We start from the raw sequence: 25,709 nt of genomic DNA, 5'->3' as shown, positions 1-25,709 counted from the left end.
CTTTCTTTTCAATCCTTAAAAAGCCTCCTCCCATGGCCTTAAATTATATTAATTTAATATCCAAAAAATTTAATTGTCAATAAAATAATCTGATTTTACTGGTGTAATTTCAGAGGTGAGATAGATCCCACCCCATTCTATTTTCACCCTTTAAGAGGGGGGGGGATAAAAAATTGTACCACCAAAACCAAGTCATTTTGCCAACAAACTTCACTGGCATATTCTGGCAGCATTGAGAACTGTTAATTGGGTGCTTGGACACAGGGGTGGGCTTCAAAAAATTTAGCAAGGGGTTCTCTGCCCGGTTGCTGGGTGGGCATGGCCATGGTGGGCATCGCCTAGTCGGCTTCCTGCATCTTGGCAGGGAGGCGTTTTTGGCCTCCCCAAGCTCCAGAGGCTTTCCTCGAGCCATTGGGAGGGCGAAAACGGCCTCCCCAGGCTCCAGAGGCCCTCTGGAGGCCAGAAACGAGCGCATTTCCAACCTTCCTGAACTTCCGGTAGGCCCGTTTTTCACCCTCCCCAAGCCTCCGTGCACACCCTTGCATCCAAAATGAGCCGCTTGGGGAGTCCTGGGAGGGGCAGGGCTGGGTGGGTGGGGCCAGCCAAGAATGGGATTTGGGGGTTCTCCGAACTGCACAGAATCTTAGCTAGAGGTTCTCCTGAACCCCTGCAAACTCCCAGCAGCCCATCCCTGCTTGGACATCTGCTGTGGCCCACAGATCGGTGAATTACCCAATAAAGATAGGGCGGGGGAGAATAATAACCCTATGTTAAGAGCTAAAGCTACATTTTTTGCCCAGCATCAAATATCAAATTTAAGTGAAAGCAATGATAGATATATGGTGGCAAAACATTACCTACGTTTTGGTTTGTGCATCATCTGTTTTCTGATATATAACCAAAATATATACAGTGTATTGAGAAAGTATTCAGACCCACTTCACTTTTGTGAATTTTGTTATGCTGCAGCCTGATTCTACAGTTGTTGAAATTCATTTTTTTCTTATTAATCTACACTCAGTACCCGATAATGACAAAGTTAAAAATGTCTGTAAATTTATTTTAAAAAAAACTGAAACATATTGGCATAAGTATTTAGACCCTTTGCAACAACACTTGAAATTTAGCTCATGTGTTGTGATCCGCCAGCAGCCTGCGGAGGATGTGCGGACTTCGGAGTCTCCAGAGGCTGACAGTAGAGAGGCAGAGGAACAGGAGGAGCCTGTTCCTAGTGCACGCATGAGAAGAGTTGCCAGAAGACAAGAACAGCTAAAGCAGAGACAACAACTCGGAAGTAGGGCCAAGAGATGATTGGCCCCTCCCATATGGCTTAAAAGGTCAGCAACGGCTCTTGGCCTCTTTGCCGGAAAACAACCGTTGAGAGAATTGCTTCTTGTTTGGCTGTAGTTATTTCTTCTATTCCTGAACTGTTGCCAAGAAAAGCCTTTGGCAGTTTGCTTAATTATCCCAAGGTCAGAGATAAACTAAAGACTGGTGTTTTAAGGTTTTTGCTTTCATTTAATTTAGAATACACTGAGAATGAGTTAATTCTCAGCTGTTTTAATAAAATCTGTTTGTTTTTTTGGAACCGTTTTGCATTTAATATCAACTACGTGAGCCTGGGTCACAACATCAGGTTGATTGTTGCTGATATATTTCTATACCTTGACTGGAGTCGATCTGTTGTAAATTAAATTGATTGGACATGATTTGAAAAGGCACACACCTCTCTATAGAAGAGTTCAGAGACAGGATTATTGCAAGGTACAGATCGGGGGAAGGCTACAATAAAATTTCTGCTGAACTCCTAAGAGCCCAGTGGCCTCCATAATTCTCAAATGGAAGAAGCCTGGCACAGCCAAGACTCTTCCAAGAGCTGGTCACCTGGTCAAACTGAACAATTGGGGGAGAAATGCCTTAGTGAGAGAGGTGACCAAGAACCCAATGGTCACTCCAATTAAGCTCCAGAGATCCCGTGTGGAGATGGGACAGAGTTCCAGAAGGACCACCATCACTGCAGCCCTTCACTGATCTGAGCTTTATGGCAGAGTGGTTAAACAGAAGCCTCTCTTCAGTGCAAAATACATGAAAGCCTGCTTGGAGTTTGCGAAAAAGCACCTGAAGGACACTCAAGAGTGAGGAATAGGATTATTTGGTCTGATGATGCCAAGATTGAACTGGTTGGCCTAATTCTAAATGTTATGTCTGGAGGAACCGCTCATCACCTGCTCAATATGATCCCAACAGTGAAGCATGATGGTGGCAGCAGGGGGTGTTTTTTGGCAGCAGGGACTGGGAGATGGTCAAGGTTGAGAGAAAGATGAATGGAGCAAAGTACTGGGATATCCTCAATGAAAACCTATTCTACAGTGCTCAGGACCTCAGACTGGGCCGAAGTGTCACTTTTCAACATGACAAAGATCCTAAGCACACAGCCAAAACAATACAGGAGTGGCTTAGGGACAACAAGATGCTGGTGATTATCTATAAAGCCCTACATGGCTTAGGCTCGGGGTATTTGGCGGATTACCTGCGGCCAGCAACAGCTTCCCATCGCCCCATGCGCTCACATAGAGAGGGCCTACTTGGGGTCCCGTCGGCCAAACAATGTCGGCTGAGGCCCCTAGGGAGCGAGCCTTCTCTGTGGGCGCACCTACCCTCTGGAATCAGCTCCCCTTGGAGCCCCCGACCTTTGCTCCTTCTGCCATGACCTTAAAACATGGCTGTTTCGCCAAGCTGGCCTGGACTGAATGGGGTTTTAATGGGAATTTTAGTTTTTATTGTTAATTTTAATTGGACTTGTTGTTTATTGCTGTGAGCCGCCCTGAGTCCTTGTGGAGAAAGGGCGGCATATAAGTCCGATAATAAATAAATAAATAAAATAACTCTGTGAATGTCTTTAGAGCAGGGGTCACCAAACTTTCGGACCTCAGTGTTTTGCCCCAGCTACAGACCGCAAAGAACGCAGCACACACAAAGTCCGTACAAACCTAAGTTTACTAATTTAAATCAGTCTTTTCTGAACAAATGCTGTTAATTTAACTTCATTAACAGCTGACAAGAATCCAAAGAATAATAACTCAATTCTGAGGCACAATATTTCAGATAACTGTAATCTTACTGTGGTTGGCAGAATGCCCAGAAGCAATTTACAGAAAAACTGATAAGAGAGAAACAAGAGCTGAATCAAACGTTTTCTGGAATCAAGACGCAAAGGAATGTGAACGAAGTTGTTTCCTGCAAATTGCATCAGTCGTCGTCCTTCCTTAAATAGGCTAGAGGAGTGGCCAATTAGCCCTAAGCCTTACTCTCGAGGAGACCTCCTCCTGAGGAGCCACTCCTGCCTTTTCGCAGCTCTGTGCGCTCGTGCATCGGGAAGAGGCTCCTCCTCTTCTTCCGCTTCACTTATAGGAGCTTCTGGAGGTTCTGAAGGCCCTGGCTGAATCCCCGCCTCTGGCACCACATCTTCTCCAGCCTCCTCATTGTCTGACTCGAGTGCCAACTGCACATGCTGCTGGCACAGCACCACACCAGCCTCCTCGCTGTTGGAATCAGCTACTAACTGCACAGGCCGCTGACGGGCCACAACACTCAGGGACCACTAAATTCATAATTTTAAATCCCACAGACCACTAATATGATCTGCCTAATGACCGGCTGGGTTGGCGTGGCTAGGTGGCCAACTCAATGTCACTCACGTCAAGGGGTGCCCCTCTACTTGCCCCTCCCCTCCCAGCCACTCCTCACCTCTCCGCCTGGGCTCCTAAGAGCCCCAACAGGAAGCAGTTGTTGGAGTTAAGCAGCCACCACGAGAAAGAGTTGGCAAAACAGCTGGCTCAGTTCAAATTGGATCTGATCAAGAAGGAGGCTCAGCAGAAGCACCTCACTGAGGACTTCAAGCATAGGCTTTTAAGCAGAGGGCAGACCTGCGGGAGTGCAAGGCCAGGTACCAGCACCTGGAGGCTCAGTGGGCTGAGATGGTCAGCCAGTTCCAGGCCATGATGCAGTCCCATTGGAACAAGGCCCTCCAGCTCTTTGCCACCAGCGGCACTTCCCTTCAGCCTTCAGCCTTCGCCCAAAGCCCTGCACCAGGCTGAAGCAGACCCCAAGTTGGAATTTCTTCCTCCCTCCAACCTGCCCAAAAAGACCCCGAAGGGGGAGACTCTCTGCAGCAATCCCGGCATGGGCAACTGCAAGGAGCTGGCGTGGGCCAAGGTGGGATTGCTGCTTCTTCCCCGTCTTTCCAGGAGCAAGGGATTTCTTATGACTGGGCCCTGAGCTCCCTTGCAGTTTATTCTGCTGCTGGAGGATGGGCTGGCTCAGGGAAATTTTGATAAGATTTTATTACCTAATTTATTTATTTATACCTATTTATACCTGCAAGAAAGAAAAAAAAGCTCAGAGAGCACCAAGTCAAATCAACCCTGAGCTACAAATATTCTCCTTTATTAGTATAAAAAGAATCAATGGAGATGGTTATTTGTTGGCGGAAGAGACTTCCTGTTTCATTTTGAACCCAAGGTTTGATCTAGGATCACGAAACAGTGGTCTTCAATTTACGACCACAATTGAGTTCAAAATTTCTGTTGCTAAGTGAGACAGTTCTTAAGTGAATTTTGCCCCATTTTATGATCTTTCTTGCCACAGTTGTTAAGTGAATCATTGCAGTTGTTTAGTTAGTAACACGGTTATTAAGTGAATCTGGCTTCCCATTGACTTTGCTTGTCAGACGCTTGCAAAAAGTGATCACATGACCCCAGGACACTGCAACCATTATAAATATGAACCAGTTGCCAAGCATTCAAATTTGATCACATGACCATAGAAATGCTGTAATGGTCGTAAGCGTGAAAACAGTCATAAGTCACTTTTTTTCAGTGAACTTGTAACACTAAACAAATTTTGTAAAGCATTTTAATGGTTGTATAGCATTTTAAAAAGCAAAATAAAAATATTTTGTTTACTGATTTGATAAGCATTTAAAATTAACCTGCCAACTGAAGTAAAGTCATGTCCACCATTATACCCTCATTAGGCAGACAGATTGCATGCTGTTCTGTTGCCTATAGAGATTCTCAGTCACCCAGGTGATGGTTGTCCCAAAAGTGGTGGTTTTTTTCCCCCAAAAGGCAAGCGGACATTGCTTTTTGCTTGAAGATGTTTCGCTTTTCATCCAAGAAGCTTCTTGGAAGCAAACGTCTTCAAGGAAAAAAAGAAAGTCCAGTTGCATTTTTGTGGGGGGAGCACTTTTTTGGGGGAGTTCTGTGCTGTTATACAGTCTAAATAATATTAGTTATTGGGAATGCACTTGGGAGGATGGGAGGAAATGTAGCACTCAGATTAGTATATGAAGATATGCAGCAAGTTCATTGTTTTGAGATACAAGGAAATAGATGCAAAATACAGGGGCTCAAAGCACTTGCCTGCCTTTCCTACAGAACATCTTTTCTCCAGAAGCAATCAACTAGACTGCAGATCCCAGCATCTCTTCTGGAGCATGAAGCTATTGCTATTGTTTTTTCAGTCAGACAGACTTGTTTGGACTAAGGATCCTATTACACTCAGTGGAAATTAATGTTCTGCTGAGGAGCTGAAAACACTTCTACATGTTCTCCTACTCTCCTAAATTGCATAAACCCTTTGGAACTAGCATAAGAGAGGAGGAGGAAGAGATGAAAGAGGTTTTTATAAGCCTTAATTATTCAGGGCATTCTTGTTCTAGATCTGCTGTGGCTCATGCATAACCTCAGTTTAGACATGCACAAGTTGATTGTTTTGTGCACTAACCTAAAAGCGAGGTAAGTGACATTTTGGCTCGTCTAGAAAAAATAAAAATAAAAAAGACAGCATTTTTTAAAATGCTATAGATAATTACATCATCACTATGAATGATATTACCTAGCATCATGTTTCATGGAGGATATTTTTTGATTTAATTAACAGCAGAACAGAAATATAAAATTCTTCACTTTTGCTGCCACTTCTATATGGAAACAGGCTGAATTCCAAGGCATGAAATGTCAGTTTTAGAAAGACATCCTCCCTACATAGTAAGGATCAGGGATGAAAAATGAAGGTATCACACAGAAAGCTCCTTAATGTCATTTTAATCGTATTACTGATTTACAGGTAGAAAGTAGTTCAACTATTTCAAACGAGATTTTTTTCAGATGCCCCTAGATCTCAAATGAAACTACTTCTCTCTTTCCTAGCCTACAGAATCACATGGGTGTTATCTACTTTCTTCTATGTGATTCTTATCATTTCACTGATCTAGAAACAATCAGACTCTTCAAATATCACTGCATGCTATGGGTACATGGGGAGTAGCCACGTCAGAAGCTCACCTTTTATATCCTTGCTTGAAAGTTTATCTCCAAGTAGCACAAGATATCATGTGGACCTGTGGCCAAAATAGCTTCGTACAAGGGGAGCATTTTCTTCTGACATGTTCAGAACTGCATAATCTATAATTCACTAGATGTTCTTTTAAAATATGATAGAATCTTTAGGGCAAGAGCCAAAATAAAGCAGCAGGGTTTGTGTGAAACAGGGAAAAAGAGAGAAATCTCCCACCCATCCTAGCAATTTTGCTGGGACACCCAGCTGATTAAAGCAGCGGTAAATTCACTTACCTTCACTACCGGTTCGGGTATGGGAGTGTGCGCGAGCACATGCGTGCTATGCATGCACACGCTTGATAACACATGCTGTGTGTTTTTACCACATAGATGGTAAAAAAAATGGGACCTAATGATGTCCCGGCGGGTGGCTGGAGCCTCCCGCTGCTGGCGCTACCAGTTCAGCGAGCTGGATAGAAACGGGGGGGGGGGGATTTCACTGCTGGATTAAAGGTAGGATTTAATCTCTCCCTCTCTCTCAATCTCTCTCTCTCTTTCTCTCCCTCCCTCTCTCTGTTTCTCTCCCTCCCTCCCTCCCTCCCTCTCTCTGTTTATCTCTCTCTTTGTTTCTCTCTCTCTCTCTTTCCCTCCCTCTCTTTCTTTCCTTCTCTCCCCCCTCTTCCCCCCTCTCTTTCCCTCCCTCTCTCTTTCTCTCTCTGTTTTTCCCTCTCTGGTGGGGGGAAGGAACCCTTGAACTGGTGCTGGGTAGTGGGAATCTGATGTCCATAGGCTGATGAGCCCAGGAGCAGTGCGCTGAAGCTCAGCTAGCCAGCGGGGAGGCAGGGCATCCCAACACAGGCAGCTGTGCAGGAAAAGCAACTGACATCCGGTTGGCCAGAACGAGCCGAGATGACGCATGGTCACATTGTGGCTCCGCGTCGTAATGGACTTCAGGAGGAAGGGACCCAGTCTCCCCCATTGTGAAGTGCGCGAGTGAAAAAGTTCACTCAATCAATTCCAACTTCATGAGATTTTTTTCTTTCATGAGAAGCTGGAATTGATTGAGTGAATTTTTTTTTTTAGTCCTACAAACTTTTTTCCCCCTGCAAACAACGGTGAGAAACAGAGAAACGCAATGGAACTGGGCTGGGGCGATGGCACGTGTGCCATGGGTTCGCCATCATGGACCTATTGTTTAAGACAACACTAATTAGCAATTAAGATTTGACAGAGAGCTTGAGCGATTGTTTTAAATGCTTGGGTTTTTTATTTTAATTATGCATCACTGTTTTATAAATTGCCAAACAAAATACGGCCTTAAAAACAAATGTTTAAAAGGAGTAAACAATAAATTAATATACTTTGTTTTTCTGGAATGGGAGCCATTATTTCCATGATGAAAGAACTGATCACAATTCACCTAGTATTGCTAGCATTTGAAAGTATTCAGAATTCAGTTTGGCACTGTCCTATTAAGGATGATATATAGATCACACCAGCTCATCTCTGCCATGAAGCATGGTCCTTTCAACCTTAATGAGCTGATGCTTGATGTGGTATGCATTGCTATATTTCAGATACAAGGAGTGACGGTTTTCTTAAACCATTTTACAGTTCCTTAAATATAGAAAGCTGGATGTATTCATATCTCTGAATATCCTAAATAATGAAAAAATTTATATATGCACAGCAAAGAGCTTTTAACTACTGTAGCAAGAATATAGCAATTTTGACTGCTGTGCAAATTTATCTTACAATAATTCAGAAATATTTGCCCTGTAGTTTTATTTCATTTGTTTGTTTGTGTGTGAGTGAGTGAGTGTTTATGTTAGTGCTGAATTGTGGCAATTGACTAGTTCTGCAATTTTCTTAGCAAGATTTTTGGAGGTCTTTGCCCTTGCCTAATTCCTCGGGGAAAGAGAAAGTGACAGGCTGGAGGTCGCCCAGCTGGCTTTCATGCCTAAGGCAGAATTAGAACTCATAGTCTCCTGGTCTCTAAGCCAGCACCTTCACCAGTTCACCAAACTGGCTCTCCTTCTTTCTCTAGTTACATGGAAATTCTGTTAACAATTTTGAAGAGAAAGATACCTGTCTCAAAATTGGATTTTCGTCCCCATTGGCAATAGATTCCAACACATTTCTAAAAAGGGGAAATAGTCTTCTTTGCTCATGGTGATCTATAAAGGTGCCATTTATAATTAAATGAGAAGGACCTGAAAATCAAATGGAAAGTGTATTCCTATCGAAAATAGAATAGAACACTTAAAGGCCAAATACATTCCATCTCTATAGAATAAGATCAGTTATTTCAATCTAAAGGCAGACTGACAGAAATCTAATCCTTTGGCCATAGCTGCAGTTTTGATCTGCTGATCATGTCAGTCCATTCATTTAAACTTGCCCAAATACATGTTATTTGCTTCAAATGTAGGATGGTTTCATGATATTTGTTATTTAATTGAAATAAATGGCATCATAATAACTTATTGGAAACATCCTGGCAATTACCTCAAGTTCAGAAAGCTAGAGATTATGGAAAATGTATCATGTCCCAGTTGAAAAAAAATCCTGGGAAATATCTGATGTTTAATTATGTTGAGAATATTTAATAAAAGCAAAATCTCATTATGGCCAAAGGATCAGCTTCTCTCTCTCTCTCTGTGTGTGTGTGTGTGTGTGTGTGTGTGAGAGAGAGAGAGAGAGAGAGAGAGAGAGAGAGAGAGAGAGAGGGAGGGAAGGAGGGAGGGAAGGACAGGGGGAGAGAGAGAGAACATTTCCACAGTTGTACAGTAGTCCTAAATGTAATTTATTTGGAGTGCTTTGTACAGGTAGCCTTCAACTTACGACCACAATTGAGCCCCAAATTTCTGTTGCTAAGTGAGACAGTTCTTCAATGAGTTTTGCTCCATTTTACGACCTTTCTTGCCACAGTTGTGAAAGGAATCACTGCAGTTGTTAAATTAGTAACACAGTTGTTAAGTCCCCCATTGACTTAGCTTGTCAGAAGGTCGCAAAAGGTGATCACATTACCCCGGGATACTGCGACTGTCATAAATAGGAGTCAATTGCCAAGGGTCTCAATTTTGATCATGTGACTATGGGAATGCTGCAATAGTGTGAAAAACGGTCATAAATCACTTCTTTCAGTGCTGTTGTAACTTTGAATGGTCACTAAATGAACTGTTGTTAGAATACCTGTACTTTATTTATGAGTAAACACACATATGATCACATTGCAAAAGCTTAAGTCACACTTCATACAAGGAGACTTTATATCACCAAACATGCATGTGGTTAGAATGTTAACTTCCTTTGCAAATTATACTCTTTTTGTCCCAAGTTTGGACACTTTACCTTCTAGAATTGTCTTAATCTTCTCCCTGCCCTCTTCCTTGATGTTGATTGAACTTTTTTCAAAACCAGTTCAGCAACGCTCCAATTTTTAAAAAAACATTTTTTCTTCATTTTATAACTGAGATCAATAAAAGCTCTGCCTCTTGGTTGAGATTTGATTCCAATCATTTTACCCTCTCAGGTTCCCCCCCCCACTTTTTTTTAAAACAAAGAGATGGAACAACTGCTTAGGGTTTAAAAGCTGCAGGTAAATCAGTCGAGAGATACCTGTACTTATACAACATAGGAGCCATTTACAATTTTGTCATTCAGCATCACTAATCTTATTATTAAAAAGATAAATAATTACCCATTGCGAAGAAAGGGATTCCCAACAGAGTCGAGTTATATTTTCCATCAGTAATGAAAAATATCCCTGCGGCAGTAACACTGGACATACAGATTGTGAGTACTCCCAAGAGCCCAAGAAATGGCTTGCTGCGAAGGCAATCTTTCATGGAGCTGGAGAGGATGGCCACCAACAGAACAAGCATGAGGCTCACTAAGATCTTGCCCTTGGCTAGGAAGCTGGTCTTGTGAAAGTCCCTCCACAAACTAAAGGAGGCCAGAGAATGCAATTGTAGATCCTTGTGATGGAGCTGCAGCTTGTGTATCAGTTTGCAGAATTCATTCTCCCACTTCTCACCAATGAGGTCCTGAGCTGCAGAATGGTAAGTCTGGAGGTAGTAAGTGATTTGGACAGCTCTGGCTGACTTGACCCTTTGGTCCTTGCTGTTCGGCAGTTCCATGACTCCACCAAGCTGATGGCCAATAAAGCTGCTTCTCCCATCCTGAGGAGAAAAACCAAGGGACATATATGTTAGAATGAAGCTTTTTCTTAAGGTACAAATAACAGCACTTCTGAATTTCTCCTACAAAGAGCTTTCTAGAAGCTATCCTGCTTTTCTGCAATGATCAAAATTATAAACAATTTAAATTAAAGTTTGAAGACCATAAAGACAAAGGAGAGGGGCCTTTGGGGGAGACGGAAACCTCAGGGAGGACCATGGTCAACTGGAGGAAATGCAAGGATGGCAAGACAGCCCAATTCAATCAGCAAAGTGTTGTGTATATTAATTTAACAACTACATGTTCTTGCAAACTAGCAGGGAGAACCAACAAAGCTATAACATTCACAAATTTTGCTGCCTCCTCCTTTTCTTTATAAAAATACTATATCAATAAGAAGGAGGGCAATAGACCAGCCTGACGAACAAATGAACAGCAGAAATGAAAGGATTTGAATTTGTTTTTACTTCCATTTATATTTTGGGTTATTTCACATCCAAACAATGAATGAGAATGCATTTGTTTTGCTTTTCAATCACATTAAAAATTAATGTTAATTCCATAAGAACAAACAGATTTAAAGAAAAGTGCAAACAAAATTGGAATCAGTTATGATCCTTTATGCATGAGGCAACATTCACAATAGTTATTTCGTTAACAGAAATTATGGACAGAGCGCATGACCAATTACTATCAATCCATCAATAACCATTTGAAATCATAACAGAAAAAATTATACCCAAATTAAATATTTCTCACCTCATCAGGGAGATCTGTGGCATATAAATTTAATCAATAAATTGATCTGGAATGATTACTACTAGTCGTTCTATGGTCAAGTTCATTAGGTTATTATTGATTATGTCTTGACCTGAATGGTAATACAGTGAAATAATTCTTTTTATAACCCTAATAATCCCATGATTTACATATAGATCTTGAAGCAAAGCTTCAGTCCTACATGCAATTATTTGGAAGGAAGCCATATGGAATTCAATGGGACATACTTGTGTAGAATAGATAGTGGTTTCACTCCAAATGTGTGCATAGCCTTCTCTATTAAGATGAAGTTGCCACACTAAATCTCCTTTTTGTAATTGTACTTGGTCAAAGTTAAATAAGACATTCAAATATTGCTAAATCAGAGCTCTTATTTTCAGATTTGGAAAGTAATTATAATGTGGAATGTCACTATGACAAACAGGTACAAAATATTACACTTGCTGTTGGCAAAACTACCAATTTAAATCAGAATAGTGAAATTTCCTAATTTATTCTCCAACAGGACTCAGGGCGGTGAACAGCCACGGTAAAAACACAACACATAAAATTTAAAAACAATTTAAAAAACATTAAATAATTTTGGCCATCAATTTAAAATAACCCAATTAAAACAAATTATAAATTTAAAACCGCAAGGATGGGGTCAAGCCAGCCTGGCTAGATGGAATAGATGTGTTTTCAGGGCCCGACGAAAAGTCCGGAGGTCTGGTATCGTGCGTATCTCTGGGGGTAGTTGTTCCAGAGGGCAGGTGCCACCACAGAGAAGGCTCTCCCCCTGGGGGTTGCCAGCTGACATTGTCTGGCCGACAGCACCCAGAGAAGGCCCTCTCTGTGTGAGCGAACTGGCCGGTGGGAGGCTATTGGCGGCAGAAGGCAGTCTCGTAAATACCCTGGCCCTAAGCCATGGAGCGCTTTAAAGGTGGTCACCAACACCTTGAAGCGTACCTGGAAGACCACAGGAAGCCATTGCAGCTCACGCAGGAGAGGTGTCACATGGGAGTGCCCCGTCACTCCCATAATCCCCCGCGCGGCCGCATTCTGTTCCAACTGGAGCCTCCAGGTGCACCCCAAGGGGAGCCCCATGTAGAGAGCATTGCAGTAGTCCAGGCGGGAAGTGACGAGTGCCTGAGTGACCATGCGTAGGGAGTCCCGATCTAGAAAGGGGCGCAACTGGCGTATCAGGCGGACCTGATAAAAAGCCCCCCTGGCCACGGCAGTCATATGCTCTTCTAAAGACAGCCGTGTATCCAGGAGGACGCCCAAGTTGCGAGCCCTTTCCGTGGGGGCCAATGATTCACCCCCAATAACCAGCGATGGCACCAGCTAGCTATATTGGGACGCCGGAAGCCACAGCCACTTGGTCTTGGAAGGGTTAAGTCAGAGCCTGTTTCTCCCCATCCAGGCCCGCACGGCCTCCAGGCACCGGGACATCACTTCAAGGGCATCGTTGGGGTGGCCTGGGGTGGAGATGTACAGCTGAGTGTCATCAGCATACTGATGGAACTCCACCCCAAAGCCACGGATGATCTCACCCAGCGGCTTTACATAAATGTTGAACAGAAGGGGCGAGAGGACCGACCCTTGCGGCACCCCACAACAAGGCGCCTTGGGGTCGACCGCTGCCCCCTGCCAACACAGATTGCAACCGGTCAGAGAGGTAGGAGGAGAACCACCGCAAAACGGTGCCCCCCACCCCCAACCCCTCCAACCGGTGCAACATGATACCATGGTCGATGGTATCAAAAGCCACTGAGAGATCTAACAGGACCAGGATAGAGGAGCATGCCCTATCCCGAACCCTCCAGAGATCATCCACCAATGCAACCAATGCCATTTCCGTGCTGTACCCAGGCCTGAAGCCGGACTGGAACGGATCTAGATAGACAGCTTCATCCAGGTACTGTGGAAGCTGCCGCGCCACCACATTCTCAACAACCTTCGCAATAGAACGAAGGTTGGAGACTGGACGATAGTTAGTCAAAACAGCCGGATCCAGAGAGGGCTTCTTGAGGAGGGGCCTCACCACCGCTTCTTTCAAGGCGGCCGGTAGGACACCCTCGCTCAAGGAAGCATTAATAATCCTCTGGAGCCAGCCTCGTGTAGCCTCCCGGGAGGCCAGCACCAATCAGGAGGGACATGGGTCCAATAAACATGTGGTTGCATTCAGCCGTCCCAGAATCCTGTCCACGTCCTCGGGAGCCACAGGATCGAACTCCTCCCAGATAACACTCTCAAGACCTGCCTCAGTCATCTCATCTGGACTTACCCAGTCAGAGGCCAGGCCTTCCCGAATCTGAGCGATCTTGTCATGCAGATACTGCACAAAATCCTCAGCTCGACCCTGCAAGGGATCATCCCGCGCTCCCAGATGGAGGAGGGAGCGGGTCACCCTAAACAGGGCAGCTGGGCGATTATCTGATGACACAACAAGGGCGGCAAAATAGCTAGATTTTGCCGCTTTTATCACCACTAGGTAGGTCTTAATATGAGACCTCACCAGTGTTCGGTCGGATTTGGAACGGCTGGTCCTCCAACCACTCTCCAGGCATCTTTTCCGGCACTTCATCTCCCTCAGCTCCTCGGAGAACCAAGGAGCTAGGTGAGTTCGGTGCCAGGTCAGAGGCCGCAAAGGCACGACGCGGTCCAAAGCCCCAGTGGCCGCACTGTCCCAGCGGCCACTGGGTCTTCAGCCGAGTCATGAGCCAGAGTCTCAGGAAATGGCCCAAGCTCCATCTGGAACCTATCAGGATCCATCAGGCGCCTGGGGTGGAACCACCTAGTTGGTCCCGCCTCCCTGCGGCGGGGTGTAGCGGTTAGAAAGTCAAGTCGAAGGAGCGAGTGGTCAGACCATGACAAGGGTTCGATGACTATATCCCCTATATCAAGGCCACTCAACCACTGACCAGAGATAAAAACTAAGTCCAGAGTGTGCCCGCCCATGTGAGTAGGGCCCTGAATTAACTGAGTCAGGTCCATGGCCGTCATGGAAGCCATGAACTCCCGAGCCACCTCAGATGTTTCACCGATGGATGGCAGGTTGAAATCCCCCGTGACCAAAAGTCTGGGGGTATCAACCGCCACCTCGGCTATGACGTTAAGCAGCTCAGGCAGGGTCGTTGCCACGTGCCAAATTCCTAATTTAAGGAATTCATATCTTTTTAAAACCAAACTAATTAAACTATTTTTCTAATAAATAACTCACAGAGAAGTCATGCACAGTGTTGACTTTTGGATTTTTTTAAGAATACAAAACAATGCAACAACCTTCTTTGAGAACTACTTTGCTGAGTTACATTATGCTTTATCTGTTCCACCATACTGTTTATAACAATAGGCAAGTACCATTAGTATCTGTGACTCTACAAGGCATGAAACTATCATTTGATTCTGCTGCCATTCTCCTGTATTTGGATAGGCAAGTTGTCAGCCCTTCAAGGCAGCCAACAGAAAAGTTGGAGGGGAGAGGCAACTGTTCCTCACAAAACTTTCATGCATATAGTTGTCCACACAGAGAAATCCATGGAGATACTGCCAAATACAGTATTGCAATTATTAGCCATTGATCTCAGATACTTTTTGGAAAACATAAACTTGGCCTCATACTTAAGTAGAAACCCTATGCCTGAAAAGTTAGTCAACAACTTCTTTCTGCACAATTACATGGTATTTATAGGAAGGAACATATAAATTCATTTTTGGATTCACTTCCAGTTCCTGTGGATTGGTCAACATATGACTCATGTGTGATCCTTTCAACTATGAAAGGAAGCTGAAGTTTTAGATAGACAATATACACTCATTCCGTTCACGATCCTGTCATTCAATCTATCCCTTTCAAACACTAATGTAATATGCTAATACTACAATAGTGAGAACTACCTTCTTTTCCTAGTAGATGCTGAGTATCCAAGGAATGCAAAAAATATAGATTGTAAATCACATGTCTATCAGTAAGTCAGCCTGCTTGCTTGTCTGCCTTTGTTTCACACAACTGTTGACTGGATATTTTCATAACAGCTAATACGCCACTGATTGTTTAGCTGTAAATTGATAACAAATAGCAATTGTATCATTATATAATCTCATGTCAATTCTAAAATAATCCAGGAAGGGTTATACTGCATTCAGTAATGAAACAAGAAGAAACAATTCATGATAGCACTGATAATATCCGTTAATCACTTTAAAGTGTGATATTTGTTAGAAATTAATTTCTAAATGTGCTACTGAGTCAAGATGCATGAGGATGAACTTGGCAATTCACTGGCAGAAAGGAGGGGCAGCCTTCAGGCAAGGAAGAACTGTCTATCACATCTTCATGAAGCCGATGAAAATGCACAAATTCAGAAATGGAAGCTTTAGATGTTTTATTGCCAAACATCTAATTTTGAGGACGCAACACTGGAAGAAAATTTAGGGTGTCTCAACTATATTGAACCTGCTTTCTCTTATGTTTGCTTCTGAAAAACTGGAGCATGCTTTAGCATCTGAAAATGCTTAGCACTTCCTTCTTGTTGGAAGCCAGTCTGAACATAGGCCTCCTCATCTCTTGAAGTGTTTGGAAGAGAAATTGCAATATATTTGGCCCACATTTAAGTCATAGTGGAGCTACTGATATGCTCACTTCCAAATAGAAGGAACCAATTTATGCTCTCCTGACTTCTGCTTCAAAGCTCTACCTTGTGATGTTTTCTTTCTTTCTTTCTTTCTTTATTCATTGCCACTTGAGCATACCCCTTGAACTATTCAGTCCCAGGATGCCCTTTGACTTTTTTATCTCTTCTATAGTGAGGGAATGTTTCCCCCCCCACGTTTTTTATTTTTTTACAAACATATCAATCTGTAAACAGTGTGGAACCTGAGTGTCATACATTTTAGTACAAATAAGATAATATTCACCATGTTTACTACATTTGACAAGCTTATATAGTTCTGGTACATATATTTATGTTGAGTTATAATTTTTCATTATTTAGTTATTCAATATTTCAATATGTTACTTTTATGTCAATCACCATATTATTCAAGCATACTTAATAATACCATCGTTCAAGTTCTGATTTCCCCTCTTGTTATGCCACTATTATATTTAAAAATATTCCCTTTCTATCCATTGTCTCTTGCCGCTTTAAAGCTTTAATTGTTCATTTCTTAGCTTGCCTCCCATATTTCTTTCTTGGATCTTTATCTGCTTCCACATCTTGACCAATCATTTTAAACATTTCTCCCTTCTCTGCCCTTTTCCATTGTCTAATTTTCAAAATATCTACTTTTGCCCCTATTTCTGTTCCAAAAAAGACTTCCTGCAACTCTAGTTCCTTTTTTTATTCCCTTAAAACATTCTCCCCTCGGCTTATTTCATCAGTCATTATTGTTTCTGTTGTTATCTCCTTCTTGTCATCTTGTTTTATTTGTTGGTTTATCTGTTCTGTTTTTTCATCTACTCTTTCAATTGGCTCCTCCTCTTCCCAGGCGCCTTGGTCACTCCTTGTCCTTTGTATCATGTTTTCCAGCTCTCCATCTATGCTCTACATTTTATTCATAATCTCCTTGTAGCTTCTTGTCACAGTATCCTTAATACTTTTGCCTCTGCCTCTTGGTTGAGATTTGGTTCCAATCATTTTACCCTCTCAGGTTTTTTTCCTCTCCCGCGTGCTCACATTTGCAAACCGGTAGGGAAGGTAAGTGAATCCCACCTCTGCAACAGATTCATAGGCTCTCTTACCCACTCCCAGTGATAGTAACTCAGAGGTTCAGGAACTAAGCAGAGGCATTTAATGAAGATGTAAGACCAGAGGGGTAAACTTCCCAGATCTGAGAGGCTACCCAAAAGGCATATAAGTGCTAATGGGACAGCAAGCTCTGCAGTTCTAATTTGATGGATCTCAGCAATGCACTTATAAACCTGTTTATTGCATTATTTCTCTTTGAACGGTGCTAAAAAAAGCTGCTGGTAAATATTCTATATGATTGTGTGTTGGACTCTGGATTTCCTCTGACCTCATCATTTGTTTCTCCCTTGAATATGTTGCCTGATTGATAGTTTACTAGTCTTGATCCCTGCTGGCCTGTTGGATGGATGACTCTGGTCTATCTTCAAAGACACTGCAGAAGGACCTTTTCAAAGGCTATTTCATTCCATCTAGCTGTGATAGAGCCTGAGCGTGCTTTTACCTTTGACCTCTGGTTGATTTATAGATTACTGATTTGCTTCCTAGCAGCCACTGTGCTGGCACAGAAAACTCAGTAATCTGGACTGCAGGATATGTTTTCTATTTCTGAAGTCATTATGGTACTTCTGATGGAGCTTGAGGGCACCAGTTGGCTTGGTGGCCCAGCTCAGAATAGGGGCCTGATGATGTGGGGAGGTGGGAAGCAGGCATGCATCGTGATGTTCCCTACAGAGTTTGCACCCATGAACTGTTACTATTTTAGGCTCTCTCTCCTTCTAAATTTACTTGGGGTTATTGTTAAAATTGATTTAATATTATTTTAATATTATAAACATGTTTACTGAATGATAATAATCTCAAATGTGGTACAAGAATGATGTAAATATCCTTGCTTGTGGGGAGCTAGAACTGCCAGGTAAACTTTTAATAATCCTGTAAAGCAGAAAACAGAAGCCATAATGTTCAGCCTTACCTCCTAGCTGAGCAATTACCATCCCAAAAGCTGTGTATGGCCACACATTCAAGGATTACCGAGGTTTGTAGTGGAACCTAAAATTTGCACGATAATCTTGTTATTTTCCTCAGTTTGTGATCAGTACTATTTTTGTTTTATCACTTAGGGCAGGGGAGTCAAATATTCTCTAAATCAGATAATTTCTGTTATGTAAATGAAAACTGAGAAATAAATCTTGGAGTAGAACCACTTTCCCCAGTTTGATGTTTACCAGATATGGTGGCCAAATTATGCTGGGTGTTGCAGTGCTAATATTCACGGGGAGTCTAGGTGGACAAAGGCTGGAACTGACTGTTGTAATCCTTGTTATCAGTTTTAATGCAATAATATTTCTTAGGGTCACCATAAAATTCCACTGATACCACCAAAAACATACTATTTTAGATACATATTTCCATTAAACATCATCACACAGCACAGTTGCAGGAGAATCTGGGATTGTTGCTTGGGCAGCTAAACCATTGCTCAAAGCAGTGTGAATGGAAGGAGAAGAAATGTAAACCTTTCATACGTTTAGTACTCAAAGATACCATTGAAAACCACACACAGATAGATACATACACACACACACAAACATGGACAAAACCTCAAAAAGCTCTCCTTGTTTGAAAGGATCAGTAATCCTAAAAAACTGAGTGGGATTATATTTTGTACACCTTTGTTTTGGAGCTGTAGAAATCATGAATTGCAGAGCAATTGTGATTATGGTAATAGTGCTGCAAAGCTCTTGCTGTTGATCATATCCCTTGAACGAAATGCTTGCCCAGACACATGTAACATTTGTAATGGACCAATTTGCTGAGCAAAAGCTTTAGACTTGGCAAAAGCATGGCACTGCATTCCCAGTATTTCTTCTACAGAAAACAACTGCTAAGCACAGATTTATTTTAAAATAGAATCCAGAAAAATTCTAATAAGCTATGGGGTCATCCCACCAACAGAAAGACAATATGACTTTTAGAATATTTTACTAGGAAAACATCTCATGACATACCCTAGTTTACTTTGGAGAAGTTCTACTCTCTTCTTAAACGGGAACCAAGGGTAAGTTTTATTCCATATTCAAATCCCTCCAAAGTAGCAACAAAAATCCCTACTTATGGTATTTATTCCCTGTCTACGTGTATATATAAAACACTTTTCAGGCACATTCTAGCCCCTGAAATGACCTTGGAAAGAAGAAAAAATACGCAAGCTGAAACTCATATGCTATGTATTTTTCTATTCTGCCCAAAACAGTTTCTCTATTCTGCCCAAAACAGAAGGCTCTGGGTGAATTACAAATCAGTAATATATAGAAGGCCACAGGGCGGGAAAAAAGGCTGAATGCAAACAGATAGCTACTACATCAAATGCAATCTCTTTTGTAATATATTCCTGCAGCTGGGTGGGTAGGGGAGAATGTTGCCTGGACTTGCTTAGGCTTACATATATTTCTTCCTGTCAATAAAGTATTTCTTTGAGTTACAGAATAAACCCTACCAGAATGCAGAGATTGATGTGTGTGAGGGGTGTGTGTGTGTGTGTGTGTGTGTAGAAATATAGCCCAGATGAGTTAAAAGAACTTTCCATCACAGTTCTATAGCTATTAGATGGCAGAAGTTCAGAAGACTGGCCCAGAAATTAGCATGTTTTCCACATTTAAGAAGCATGATGTGAATAATCTGACAGAAGAAGAGAGAGCCCTTTGATAAGTTATTTAGAAGATCAGTAGTGTTTTTTTAAAGAGGAAGGCTGACAAAATAGCGAATTAATGGTTAACTACTGAAGCTTATCCCGCAAGCAGAAGAAACAGAGATGGGAAAGGATAAGTAATGTTGCAAGTAGCAAGGGGGAAAGACGAAAGAGAAAGAAATGGAAGAAATTAGCTCTTTCTTTTCATATACTGTTTCAGAATGTAGGAAAGAAATGACAGATTCCTCATTTCCTTTTTAATTCTAAAGCAGGCTTTTAAAAAATGAGAGTGAGGGGGAAAAACAACCTTATTGACCTGAGGAAGACTTTCCTGGAATTAGACTGTTTTAGTATGCCAGACTCTGCTAGCCTGTTTGTTCCAGAAAGACTTCTCCTGCAGTCTCCTAGAGTTTACTTGTTCTGAGTTGCAACAGGACTGCAGGCATCTGGCTGGCCATTTCTGACTTAATTAGGTAAAGTTTTTTGCTAGTAGTGCTGCTTCTGGAATCATATTTCTTTCTGCACCCCCTCCAACCCCCATCACTCCTGGATTATAAAGTGAGGGACAATTGAAGTTACAATCTCATAACATCTGGATAGCCACAAAAGACTCATTCGTACTTTTCAACTATGTCCTAGGACCTAAGCCAATCATAACTTCTGATTAATAATATTGCAAAGAGTCAAGGGGGCCATGAAAGGATGAGCTTTAGGAGCGCCAAACAACAATCCCTACAGGAAAGAAGGGCATCTAGAAAAACATTAAGGTGCTACTCGTAAGGACATTCAAAACCTCATGGATCTTCATAGCCAATTAATAGGCTCTGATTAAATTGAAACAGGTGTTCAATTGAGTGTTTAATGATGTCAGTGTATCACACACTGGAGTATAGTAGTTCACAGCCCATTTCAAGAGGAGGAATTTCAATTGTATTTTGTTTTGCTTAATCTCTTCAGAAAAAAGTGAGCCAAGGTCCTTTTGGGTGGACACAGAACGGTGGAGTACTCCTTTCCAGCAGCAGTAGAGACAACCAGAACCGAAATTAGAGTTTGCTAAGGAAAATGTTCTTTTTCTCCTGGCCATTGCTTGCTATGCTGTTCCAGCTCAGCTCAGATAAAAGAACAAACTGCAGTGTAGTCAGTGCCCTCTTTCCCTCCTGCCCCCCCACCCCCACGCACACTGTGCCTGAATTGTCCTCCACAGCTTTCAAATGCTCTCTTGTCTCCAAGTAGAAAGTCAGCAAACTCACTTCTGTTGTGACGTGAGCAGAACCATAACCAGAGTTTCCCTGTGTATGCCCATAGCTGCTTAGTAATGGGAACCCTTTACACGCTGGGGTGCCTCCTGCAACAATTGCACTACCTGGAGCTGCCTTAGAAGGGAAGATACTACGGCTTTAAAATGTGGGAATGTTCTTAGCCTCTGAGTGAAAAACTCAGCATGAATAGCCAGACACCCTATCACAAATGCATGTGCCATGTAGAAAATGCCAGATATATTAAGCAAGTAATAGGAAAAATTATTTGGTTTGGGTAAGTGGTTGAGGCACTAGGCTAGAAGCCAGAAGGCTGTGAGTTCTAGTCCCACCTTAGGCATGAAGCCGTCTGGGTGACCTTATGGCCCTCATTTTCTTTCAGCTCTGAGAAGGAGGCAAGGGCAAACCATTTCCAAGAAAACTACTGGGACCTGTCTGGGCAGTCATCAGGAGTCAAGAATGGCTCAAAGAAACAAAAGAAAAACTTAAATGTCTCAGAAAGATTATAATGTGTTAGATCCCCTAATAGCTCCTACAGACAATGCTAGATAGTGGATGTGTATTCAGGACATGATCTTGTGAAAAGGCTTCCTAAGTTTAAAGCAGAGACAGAAATACTAGGGTTATATAAGACACATTGGTGTGAACTGAAGTCATGGCTAATTATTTTCAATTAGACTTAAAATTTAAGAGGTTCAAAAGTATAACTGCATAATAAAATGGTGAAAAAAGTAAGGTTCTGCATTTAGACAAGAAAACCAAATGCACAGGTATAGTATAGGTCTGTGATGGCGAACCTATGGCACGCATGCCACAGGTGGCACGCGGAGCCATATTGGTGGGCACATGAGTGTTGCCCTAGCTCAGCTTCAGTGCGCATGTATTCGCCGGCCAGTTGATTTTCGGGCCTTCCGGTCCCACCAAAAGCTGGCAAACGGGCTGTTGCCAGCCTCCGGAGGGCCTCCAGGGGAAGGGGAAGGCCATTTTCGCCCTCCCCAGGCTCCTAGAAAGCCTCTGGAGCCTAGGGAGGGCGAAAAATGGGCCTACTGGGACCACCATGCCATCACGTGCCAAAAGCGTGGGGAGCGTGGGGGGGTCATGCGCACAGGCGCAGGGGAGCGGGGCACATTAAATTATGGATGTGGGCACGCGTGCGCGCGATCCCCCTGCTTTTGGCACGCGATGGCAAAAAGGTTAGCCATCACTGGTATAGGTGGTACCTGGCTCAATAGTAGTAAATGTGAAAGGGATCTTGGATCTTGGAGTCCTAGTGGACAATCATTTAAATATGAGATAGCAGTGGGCTACAGCTGTGAAAAAAAGCCAACAAAGTCCTGGGCTGCATAAACAGAGGGATCCAATGAAGTGTTAATACCACTTTATAATGCCTTGGTAAGGCCACACTTGGAATAGTGCATCCAGCTTTAGTCGCCATAATGTAAAAAAGACTCTAGAAAGAGTGCAGAGAAGAGCAACAAAAATGATTACGGGACTGGAGGCTAAAACATATAAAGAACGGTTGCTGGAATTGGGTATGTCTCATTTAATGAAAAGAAGGACTAGGGTGACTTGATAGCAATGTTCCAATATCAGGGGTTGCCACAAAAAAGAGGGAGTCAAGCTATTCTCCAAAGCACGTGGGGGCAAGACAAGAAGCAATGGGTGGAAACTAATTAAGGAGAGAAGCAACCTAGAACTAAGAAGAAATTTCCTGACAGTTAGAACAATTAATCAGTGGAACAACTTGCCTCCAGAAGTTGTGATTGCTCCAACACTAGAAGTTTTAAAGAAGAGATTGGACAACCATTTGTCTGAAATGGTATAGAGTTTCCTGCCGAGCAAAGGGTTGGACTAGAAGACCTCCAAGGTCCCTTCCATTATTCTAGTTATTCTATTCTATTATAAAAAAATAAGCAGAATATAGTGGTGTCTGCATTCAGTTGACTTTAGTTGTGAGAAAGTGATAAATGTGACAGTTTAATTAGATTTACTCTTGTATTTTTATTGTTTTTTTCCCCTGGAAATGTATAAGTCCTTGAGACAGAATTATCAGGTAGGAGCTACAGTATATCATCAGCTGCAAGATATTACCCACTTTAATAGCCTTGATTACTGTATAATACATTGGTTATAGTGGGTTATATATTCTCTGCATGACAATAAGATTGGATTAAAAAACTCTCTTCAGCATTTTGGAGATGATAATAGGGTACTGGCTCTGTTTCACTAGATCTTGAAGAGCACTGAACCAATACAGTCCAAATTCAAATGGGCTTGCTGAATAAGTGATATGTAGTCTGAGTCCCAGGATCACAGGAAAACCCAAAAAGTCTTGGATATCACTCTTGGAATTCTTAAAAAAAAACATGATTGAATTATACAATTTAAAGCAGCAGGAATTCCAAAAATACATATATAAAACAGCACACAGTGATATGAAGTGTAATTAGTTTATAGTCAAACATAGCATGTAAATAAAATGTAATCAAATTTAGATTTTGCCCCGCCATAGCGGAGTCCTCAGAATGGCAAATATTGTGCTTCTCTGGACTAAAGCAGGGTCCCCAATCTTTTTTGGGTGTAGGCCCAGGAGAGAGTGTTGAAAAGATGTTTTTTCTTCTTTCTTCATATATATACCAGTTCTTGACTTCAAAAATCTGGACAATCTCTAGATGATAACAGAGAAGTACAGATTAAACTAATTTTCAATTTCCATTTAGGGGTCCTCAAGAGTTTTGCCCACGTATCTGGTGGCTCTACATACAATACCTTCCATAGGAAGCGTGGACAAATGCAAAGAGTCCATTTACCAAGAGCAATGTTCCCAAGGAACTAAGTTTCAAGGGCCATATCATAATGTGTAGTAAAATATCTATTTCACAGGAAAGCTCACAAGGTGAGGCTCAAAAAAAACAGTTACGCTTAATGCAGTTCCTGTATCCAAAGTGAAAGATAGCTTTTCATCCCACTTTTCCACTAAGGCACTAAATTAGGATGCACACTTTGTCTTTGGTTTTTAAGTTTGTGCCGCTACAGTTTATAATATTCATGGTCTACATCATAATAATTTATTAAGTGTACTGATATTATATGTTGCCATTATTATTTATGTCTACACTCCACGTCCATGCCTCAGTTCCAGCTTTGATGCATTTATAAAAGTGTTTGGGAAAATGACAGGATATTCGGTTAGGAATAGAAATAGAATCATAGGGCTGGAAGGGTCCCTGGAGGTATTCTAGTCCAATCAGTGGTGGGTTTCAAAATTTTTTACTACCAGTTCTATGGGTGTGGCTTGGTGGGCGTGGCATGGCTTGGTGGGCATGGCTTGGCGGGCATGGCAAGGGAAGGCTACTGTAAAATCTCCATTCCTTCCCCACTCCAGGGGAAGGATACTGTAAAATCTCCATTCCCTTCCCACTCCAGGGGAAGGTTACTGCAAAATCCCCATTTCCTCCCAATCAGCTGGGACTCGGGAGGCAGAGAATAGATGGAGATGGAGCCAGTCAGAGGTGGTATTTACCGGTTCTCCAAACAACTCAAAATTTCCGCTACCAATTCTCCAGAACTGGTCAGAACCTGCTGAAACCCACCTCTGAGTCCAACCCCTACCTATGGCAGGAGACCTTATAACTTCCTGGACAAATGGTTGTCCAATCATCTCTTGAAAACTTCCAGCAATGGAGAACCCATAACTCCAGGAGGCAAACTGTTACCTTGGTTAATTGTTAATTAACGTAAATAATGATTTAGTTAATTGTTAATTAATTGGTCCAAGTTTGAATTTCTGTCAATTTTTTTATAAAAAGCCAGCGGTCAAAAGACACAATGAAAACTTTTTAATTTCAAATACATGGACAGACTTAACCATAATTTTAACTGGGAAACAGTGAGTATCCTAGATCAAGCCAAGTCCAAAAAAATGCTAGAGAATTCCTGAAAGCCTGGCATTCAAACAAATCAGCCATCAACAGGCACATAGAGATGAACAATGTCTACATACCATTCAAAAGGGACAATCAAAATGACATGAAGGAAACAAAGAACCAAAAGACCTTCTCACCAGCAATTGCCACCCAGATGAGCAGAAATTAATACCAATATTAGACCAACAATCAAGCAGTAAACAATACTCCAATAAAGGAGCTTCCAATTCAGACAAACAGTAAACAACAAGAACCCTTGAGAACACTCCCACCATCACTGACAGGGCAAGCCATTAATATATAAAGTGACAGAGCAAACCCTAATTCTTTCTAGTGGTGATGATGTTACCTAGTTTGGTAATGAAAGGTCTGCAAGAAAACAACCAAGCTCAGAGAGCAGCAAGGACCTCACAGTTCAACTATAAATATTCTCTTCTATAGGTACCTCCATTAATTTATGAAATAATTATTAGTTCCTTATAGTGAATATTTAAGAATACTTCCTTAGGTCTTAATCAATGCTAGTCTTTAAATTTTATCTTTTGGTGCAAGATTAATGTTCTGAAAATGAATGTATTTCCTAGAACACTATATACCAGTGTTGGCGAACCTTTTCGGCACCAAGTGCTGAAACAGGAGCGCACGTGTGCACGTGGGGGAGTGCCAGAAACCGGAAAAGCAGCTCCCTGGCGAGCATGTGTGCATCGGGAAGCTGAGCTTCTGGTTTCCAGCAAGTACATGCACCCTGGTCACCTGGTTTCCCTGTTTCTGGCACACATGCGTGTGCGAAGAGCAGCTGGCCGGTGCGCGTGTGCATGCCGGAACCTGGAAGAGCAATGAGCGACGGCTGGCATGCCCGG

The 25,709-nt window shown here is 42.3% G+C and overlaps 1 protein-coding gene across 2 annotated transcripts in view; it reads right to left on the bottom strand.

The window, feature by feature from the left end:
• PTCHD4 (patched domain containing 4) overlaps positions 1 to 25,709 on the bottom strand; it is an 81,856-nt gene that overhangs the window by 31,881 nt on the left and 24,266 nt on the right. For both annotated transcript variants that reach the window (XM_034426818.3, XM_034426819.3), the window contains exon 2: positions 10,045 to 10,525. In XM_034426818.3, the coding sequence (XP_034282709.2) occupies positions 10,045 to 10,525 (481 nt within the window). The remainder of the gene's footprint in view (positions 1 to 10,044; positions 10,526 to 25,709) is intronic.

Source organism: Pantherophis guttatus, chromosome 1, assembly GCF_059756535.1.
Source record: "Pantherophis guttatus breed Tessera chromosome 1, ASM5975653v1, whole genome shotgun sequence".
In the NCBI taxonomy this organism is placed as follows: Eukaryota; Metazoa; Chordata; class Lepidosauria; order Squamata; family Colubridae; genus Pantherophis; species Pantherophis guttatus.
This window is presented reverse-complemented; position numbering and strand designations above follow the sequence as displayed.